Genomic DNA, 8,897 nt, shown 5'->3' with positions numbered 1-8,897 from the left:
CTGAGCCATCATAGAGATAGATTACTGACACAAACATCTATCACCAACTTCCTGGTCAACCCACGCAAGGTCGACAAAACCAAATTGATGAAGCCTACAAGTCAAGCTACCCCATAGTGAGTATGCCTCAGGTCAACAGCTTGCTTTGTGGAGTCCTTCGAGGCAATGCATAGGCCCTTTAGAGGGCCAAACCCTAACTAGTCAGCTCAAAATTTGGGACATTCTCCAACACTGCAGACCGGCTCCCCAACAGATTGTGGGCATAGCTTCCATGCACACATACGTGGAGAGAATATCACATCATGAGTCCGGAGACACAAAGGCTTCTTTGTGACGGTGACGTATACACAATGTCTGTATGGTACTTGGCCTTGTCTTTCTTTTCACAACTTCTTTTTGTGACAGTGACATATAGTGATAGTCGTTTTTTCTTTTCTCATGGCTCAGTATATCCATGGTACCATTGAATCACTTATGGTCTCATAGGCCCTTGGGGTCTTTTGTAGACGTTAATATTACTCTCTCTCTCTCTCTCTCTCTCTCTCTCTCTCTCCCAAAGAACAAATCCTCACCCATGGTCAAAGTCCCTCCTGTGTCACAAAATGCAGTTCTTTGAATCAACAAAACAAGGAATTTCTAATTTTCCCTTTCCTTTTAAATTCTCCTTTCTCCTCATTCACCTTGCATCATTCAAGCCATTGGAGATCTCAGCCTTCAAAAACAGCCTCTTCTAAGGCACTCAGATTGATGTGGGGCTCACTTCAAAAGAACTAGCATTCATAGAAGAGACTGCTCACAAACTCCTTTATTTGATCTAGAACTCGTAAAGAGTGCTCTTTAAACAGAGCTTTAGGTCAATTGGTACAATGATGGTGATTTCAAGCATAAGCCTTGAAGACTAAAGGACTGCCGCCTCTGTCGAATAAAATACAGTTCTGGTTTTTAACTGTACAGAAGGTCATTTGACCCTCATTGTGTAGTCCGTATACACTCCTGACAGCCCTGGCTTATAATCAACATACTATTAATCACAACAGAACTGCACACACCACCATATGCCTGCAGATAAGATGGTAAAACTGCACAAACCACCATGTGCCTGCAGATAAGATGGTATACATAAAACTTGTGGTAACTTTGCTTTATCTTACTGGTACTTCCTGTTTATGCCCATGGGCTGAACCCTCCCTGATTCAAGTTGTAGCAAGGTTGATGTGCGACAAACCATGGCCACCACAACCATACTATCTCAAGATGTCTGATCACTTAAGTCGTCAACTTTGAGAGAGCTCTCGTCATTATGATCTGCTATTACAATTGATGCCTTCCATTTGAAAATCTGAACAACATAAATATTAAGTACTGAGCTTGAAGCAATCTTCAAAAGCCAAGACATTGTAAGGCAGTTTCACCAGGAGTCATTATTAGCAACCAACCCCCAACAACCTCCTTTCCCCCCCAAAAAAAAGAAACCGCAACTGCAAATACACTCTGAGAGAAGGCAATAGTTTACAAGCAACCTCACATTATAAACACCATGGTTTTTGTTAGAATTATTTGTATGGGTTTGTGAGCCACCAGGGAGGACAACGGGAAGATGTATCATTTACACACAGGGCACAGGCGTGGTATTCTTTTTCTAAGTATAGGTAAGATGCATCCTAGATTATAGGCAACACTTTGGGGGGAGCCATTGGAGGGAGAAAGATCAGCCCAAGAAGTTAAAGAACCACCTTATTGAGGACGTTAAGGAACACCTTACTGAGGCAACGGCATTGCCAAACGTTCAAGACTTGGGCCAACTTTTTAGGCTAAGAGGCCAAGGCAAAGAACCTCAATGTGCACAAATTTGAAGCAACAGATGAAGAAACCAAGGCTTTCGTTGATGCATAAGCTTCAATTTGATGCATGTTGCCTGATTTTGGAAATTGATTTTTTCCATATTTAGGAAAAACTCCAAACTTTTGCTAAGGCACTGCCTCCAATTTGATGATTTAATCAACACTTACGTGAAAGCCCCAAATTTATGATACTGAAATGGCCTCAATTCTGTAATTTTTCCCTGATTTTTAAAACCCCAAAATTTTGGAGAATGCAAGATCTTCAATTTAGCTGTTTTTCACTGGTTAAGCCCTAAATTTTGAAGAATATGGGAGCTGAAATTGGTCTATTTTTCACCACATGCTTTGGAATTTGCAAGTACTGATCATGCGGTGGAGACATGGAGCCACAGCTTGGAGGAGAGCGCCTACAGCACTAGAACATTCGATGTTGTTTAGCACGACCATTACCGTGACAGTGATTAAGAGGAGTTTTTAGACACTTCAGCTAGTCAATGATTGACTGAGTTGAGTTTCTACTCATGTTGATTGTCCTCAATATGTCAGGCAGTAGAGAGGATGCATCACACCTTGGTGTAGTGCTTACGCATGTAACTCGGGGTGAGACAGAGTTTCACAAAACACTTGACCATTAACACAATTAAACACTTAAATTGCATTAATGGTCAATGTTTAGTGAAAAACCTGTCCCACTCCAAGATACATTGATTGTGACATGTGGGGGATTGATCGTAGTAATCACAACCTTAGGCTAACTAAACTTCACTTAATGATGCTTAAGAGATAGACAAATAGTGTCAATGCAATGTAATGCTTCTATATGAGATGAATGGGTTTACAATGAGATCTAAATAGATCTATGATGCTGTCCTAGATGAAGATCCTTCTCGGAATGAGCTGAATGCTGATGATGATGAGGACTGTTCCTTAGCTCCAATGCTGAGGTCCACCCTTCTTAAATGTCCTGATTAATGCTTGATGATGCCATTGAACGGGAGAGAGAATTAGGGTTAGAGATTCATGTGGGAGACATACACAGAGAAACAAGGGAGAGAGAGAGAGAGAGAGAGAGTTGTGGGGATAAGTCAACTCATGGAGATGAGTGTGTGACTCCCCTATCACACATGTATATTGCACTAGTACACATAGTGCACTTAGTACATTAAAAGTACTAAGTGTACTTAGTACATTAAAAGTACACAATGCAACAATGGAATATCCCCTGTATAGCCCAAATCAACCACTAACCGAGATAGCCATAATGCCTCCTTGCAAGCCTCTATGGCTGCAATATACTCGGCCTCTGTAGTAGATAAGGCAGTGCACTTCTGCATCCTGGATATCCATGACACAGCACCTCCTATGAATGTAAACACATAACCGGTAGTAGACTTCCGGTTATCTGGATGACCGGCATAATTCGAATCCGTGTAACCATGCACTAATGCATCCTGTTTGTCGAAGCAAATGCACATATCCTGTGTGCCCTTCAGGTATCTCATGACACCTTTCACTGCTTCCCAATGCTTCTTGCCAGGGTTGGCCATGTATCTAGAAACCACTCCCACTGCAAATGCAATGTCTGGCCTAGTAGCAACCATGGCATACATGAGACTGCCACAAGCTGAAGCATACGGAATCTTGGCCATATCAGCCCTGTCACTATCCGACTGTGGGCTGTCCATAGCACTGAGTTTCACATATGGAGGCAAAGGAGTACTAGTCTTTTTCCCCCCGTCCATATTGAACCTCTACAAAACTTTGCCAATGTATTCCTTCTGAGACAAATACAACACATGCTGATTTCTGTCCCGAAGTATCCGCATACCCAAAATGTGATTTGCATCACCCAAATCCTTCATATCAAAGGTTTGATGCAGCCTCTTTTTTAAGGCATCCATCTCCTTATGAGATTTCCCAGCAATCAACATATCATCAACATACAAGATGAGGATCAATAGACTGCCATCCAAAGCTTTCTTGGTGTATAAGCAGTGATCTATGTCACTTCTCCTGAATTTCTGTCATTTCATGAATGTATCAAATTTATGATACCATTCCCTTGGTGCCTGTTTGAGCCCATAAAGACTCTTTTTCAGCTTGCATACAAGCTTCTCCTTTCCACTCACTGCATAACCCTCTGGCTGTTGCATATATATCTCCTCATGGAGATCACCGTGAAGAAAAGCAGTCTTCACATCCATCTGAATCAAGTCCAGATCATCATGTGCAACCAAAGCTAACACAGCTCTAAGTGTGGTCATTTTGACCACTGGAGAGAAGATCTCATCAAAGTCCACACCATATTCCTGCTTGAAGCCCTTAGCCACTAACCTGGCTTTGTATCTTGGCTTTGCATCTGGTGCAACTTTGAGCCTGTAAACCCATTTGCATGGCAAAACCTTCTTGCCTGCAGGCAAATGCACCAACTTCCATGTTCCATTTTTGTGCAGAGAATCCATCTCTGACTTCATGGCACGCTCCCAAAGAGCCTTGTCTGCCCTCTGTAAAGCCTCCTTGTAACATGAGGGCTCCCCAGAGTCAGTAAGCATCAAGTAGTCAACCCCTGGAACAAACCTGTCAGGGGCTCTGGAGGGTCTAGTGGACCTCCGTACCCAATGACCATCATTTGCAGGTTGCTGTCCAGCCTGCATATCACCCATTGGTGGCTCCTGTTCCATGCCATAAGGCTGAAATATCATGCCCGGTATTTCCTCTAACTGTGGCATATCCATAGGGATATTTTCTGCCATCTCTAGCTGTCCATTTGGACCATTTTCAGCACCATTTAAGGGCTGGTTTTGCTGCTGTAATGGCTGATTTACAGCCCTTTGTTGTTGTCCATGATGTCCATCATCATCAAAGATGACTCTGCCAGGCTCCTGTTGCCTTGCAGGCTCCTGTTGCCTTGCAAGCTCCTTATACATGCATGTTTCATCAAAAATGACATCATTGCTGCGTATAATCTTTCTATTCACGGGATCCCAAAGTCTATACCCCATTTCACCTTTGTCACCATATCCTAGGAATATGCATTTGTGAGACTTAGGATTAAGTTTGGTGCGCATTTCCCTGCGTATGTGCACGTACACAACGCAACCAAACACTCTCAAGTGCTTGTATGACGGAGGCTTCCCTGTCCATACTTCTTCTGGCACTTTCCCACCAAGCCTCGTGTTAGGTGACCTGTTTATAAGATGAACGGCTGTCATAACAGCTTCAGCCCAAAAACCATGAGGTAACGCAGCATGTGACAACATAGAACGGACCTTCTCCTGAATGGTCCTGTTCATCCTCTCTGCTGTCCCGTTTTGTGGAGGATCATAAGGAGTAGAGAGCTCCCTCTTGATGCCTTTAGCATCACAAAAGTCCTGAAACTGTTTGGATATATACTCTCCACCATTGTCGGAACGCAAAGCCTTCAGTGTTTTGCCAGTTTGATTCTCAACAAGAGCAACAAACTTCTCAAACACTGAGAATGTATCACTCTTCAAACGAAGAGAATAAACCTACACCTTGCGTGTGGCATCATCTATAAAAGACACAAAGTATTTTGCCCCTCCCAAAGAAAGCTGAGGCATCTCACATACATCTGTATGCACAAGCTCTAACTGAGCATCTTTCTGTCCAAGAGCTTTCTTGTCGGGGCACTGTAGTTGCCTACCATATATACAATGCTCACAAAACTGAAAACTTTAGAGAAGGCAAGTAACCCAAACGAGACAATTGCTCCATTCCTTTGACACTCATGTGTCCCAACCGGCTATGCCACATAGATATTTCCGGCAGCTCGGTTGCATTTACATTAGCATGGTGACAAACACCTGCATGCATAAAGTAAAGAGTGTCCACCTTAGAGCCTCTGGCAACAACAAGTGAGCCCTTACTAATCTTCCACTTTCCACGACCAAATGTGGTAACATAATCAGCATCATCAAGCTGTCCAGTAGAAAGCAGATTCTTCTTGATCTCAGGCACATGCCTGACATCATGGAGCATAAGCTGTGAGCCATCTGAAAACACAAGCCTCACATCACCTCTGCCAAGAATCTTGCATGCATGGTTATCACCCAAATAAACTACTCCTTCATTGCCAGCAGTATACCTGACAAACAAGTCTCTGCAACCTGTGACATGAAAGGAGGCACCTGAATCAATGATCCACGAGTGCATACCATGACCATCTCTTGTAAGAAGTGAATGGGCATCAAGTGAAGACGTGAATAGGACCTCATCCTCACTGTCACCTGCATGTGACACATTGATTTCTTCAATCTTGACTCCACTTTTGCCCTTTGGCTTTACATCTTTGGCTTCATCTTTGTCTTTGTCTTTGCCTTTTCCCTTTTCCTTTTGATCATTTTTCCATTTGTAGCATTGCTTTTTGATGTGTCCCTTCTTGCCACAATAATGGCATTCTAAGTCCTTTTTGGAGCGAGACTTGCTCCTTCCCCGTTCTTGGCTTTTACCCCTTTGCTGGGATCTCCCACGTGCATTCATTGCATTGGACTTTCCAACAGAATTGTTCTTCCTGTTCATCTCTTCTTGAAGAAGAGCACCCTCAACATCTGCATATGACAGCATAGCATTCGAATTGCTAGTGGCTGTCCTGAATGTGTCCCAACTCTCTGGCAAAGAAAAGTGGCTTTGAACTCATCGTCCATTGCCAACTTTTGATTTATAACTTGGCTGACAATACCATTAAACTCATTTAGATGGGCTGTCATAGACGCCCCTTCCTTCATCTGAAGACCTATGAGTTTCTTCAACCAATACACTTTGCTTGAGGCACTTTGCTGGGCATACAAGTCCTGCAATCTCTACCACATTCCCCAAGCTGTCTTCTCTTCACGAATGCTGAAAAGTAAAGAGTCTGACACAGACAACATGATAGTAGATCTTGCCAGCTCATCCATATCTTCCCACTCTTCAGCAGTAAGAGAAGCGGGCTTTACACCCCTTTCTTTGATAGGCTTGTGCTGCTTCTTCTGGAGCAACACATTATAGCACTGGGTTTGCCAAATATCATAGTTATGTGAGCCTTCAAGCTTCTTGATGTGAAGCAATGAAGAGCTCTCACCTGTGGTTTCCATAGCAATATGCAACCTGTCAATGCCTGACTCCCTGCAAAATGTGCAAACACTGCACCAAAAGCACACAAAGTGCTCCCAGTTGTTCTCTCAAGCTTTATCTCCCACTGCGGAAGCACAAATGCAACTCTACTCCCACTGTATGTGATGAAATCACAAAAATCTGGTTGCTGCAGATTTAGGACAGCAACTTAAATGTGCTCTGTTGCCCTTCCAAAGTACTGTACAGCAGTACTAAGTGCTCACCAATGATGTACCAAACCTGTACCGGCAAGTACAGCAACTGAAATTGAGCCTTTTGGTCACTCAAATCAATGTGCAGCCATGCCAAAACTTGTACAAAGCTGTACGAAGTCTGTACCAGCAGGTACAATAGCAATAAATGCTCTCCTGGCTGTCCAAATGAGTGAAAATCAGACTTTTACAGTCCCGAACACTGCATACAACAGTCCCAAACAGAAATTGGGCAAAAGCCCCTTGACTGCAAGCTGATTTCTGAGGATTGAAGGCATAAATGTCTTGCCTGCTGCTTTGCCAAGCTCAACAAGCATAAAATCTTGAAAAGCCCCTTGATTTAAGATCAATTGCTGATCATACATGGTACGTTGACGCACATGAAGGCATCCAGAGTCTTCGCGATGCTTCCCCCTGGCCACATATACATCCAATACATGAAAGCCCCTTGATTTACAAGCACATTGAGTGCTTGTCAAGCATCAACACATTGCCCAAAGCATCAACTGTGAGTGCCTGCATGCAAATCAATCCAATCGGCACAAAAGCCCCTTGATTTGCACTGCAATTTGCTGCAATTTTGCCCGAATGTGCGATTTCTCACATCATACATCATGTATGAGTGCTTAATTGCACAATTACATCAAAAGCCCCAAATTTCGACATCCAATTTCCTGCAAATTGATCCTGATTGTGACCAATGTCACTCAATTTTGCCAATTTTGCTCAAAAATTGAGCAATTCGGCACCTGTACCTGCTCAATTGATTGAATTGATAAGAAATTCCCAAAATTGAAGGCAAATACCTCTTAATTTTTGAATTTCTCTGAGATTTGCAGACCGACCCTCAGATCAGAATTCAGCACGACCAGTACGACTGCTCCACTGCTGAGTTAAGCTCAAGGCTCTGATACCAGTTGAATGGGAGAGAGAATTAGGGTTAGAGATTCATGTGGAAGACATACACAGAGAAACAAGGGAGAGAGAGAGAGAGAGAGAGAGAGTTGTGGGGATAAGTCAACTCATGGAGATGAGTGTGTGACTCCCCTATCACACATGTATATTGCACTAGTACACATAGTGCACTTAGTACATTAAAAGTATTAAGTGTACTATGTACTATAACTTATGGGCTTGTACACACTATAAGGGTGGGCATAATGCCTTTACCCCAACAGCCATGCCACTTGTACACCTGATGGGTGTGCACGTGACATTCCCCTCTGCTAAACTGTTGCTAGGTGGTATACCTGGCAACCTTTCGACTCCTCTGTTGATCCTTCTCCACTGAAACCACTGCCCCATTCTGACTTCTGCTGCCGAGACTGAGGTCAACTGTAGGTGTTGAATCCTTTGAGCCAAAGACTTGTCTACTGCGGGAATTGAATGGCAAATAGTGCTAAAATTGCTTGGAAATACCTAAGTTACCCCTGACCTGTCTGTGAAATCCTTTCACCCACCATCTCCGTCGTTCCTGAACCTCTGAACCTCCTGGGGCATTGTTTGGAGCAAGCTTCCGTCTTCTTCTGTGGAAGAGAACCCCCCACTGCTGCCAGTTGAAGCCCAAAACTTTATGTACTCCTTTGATGATGGATGTCATTCTTCCCCAGAGAATTCATGGGCAAACATGTATGCCTTGCAGATGCAAGACTGACTGCTAGGATGTCTGCTATGCAGGCCATGTGCAACCCTATATGCTGTGCAAGAATGCAGATGGATGGGTTACTAATGC

At 43.4% G+C, this 8,897-nt stretch overlaps 1 protein-coding gene across 3 annotated transcripts in view; it reads right to left on the bottom strand.

Annotated features, from left to right (window-relative positions):
• Nucleotides 1-790: 790 nt before the first annotated feature.
• Nucleotides 791-8,897, bottom strand: part of LOC147604332 (uncharacterized) — a 42,810-nt gene continuing 34,703 nt past the window's right edge. For all 3 annotated transcript variants that reach the window (XR_015265478.1, XM_086795720.1, XM_086795725.1), the window contains one exon: nt 791-1,339. Coding sequence is in view for 2 of the 3 variants with exons in the window: in XM_086795720.1 (XP_086651846.1) it covers nt 1,250-1,339 (90 nt within the window). In the remaining variant the exon portion in view is untranslated. The remainder of the gene's footprint in view (nt 1,340-8,897) is intronic.

This window comes from Cibotium barometz, chromosome 62 (assembly GCF_041138505.1).
Source record: "Cibotium barometz isolate CiBa-2024 chromosome 62, ASM4113850v1, whole genome shotgun sequence".
NCBI lineage: Eukaryota > Viridiplantae > Streptophyta > Polypodiopsida > Cyatheales > Cibotiaceae > Cibotium > Cibotium barometz.
This window is presented reverse-complemented; position numbering and strand designations above follow the sequence as displayed.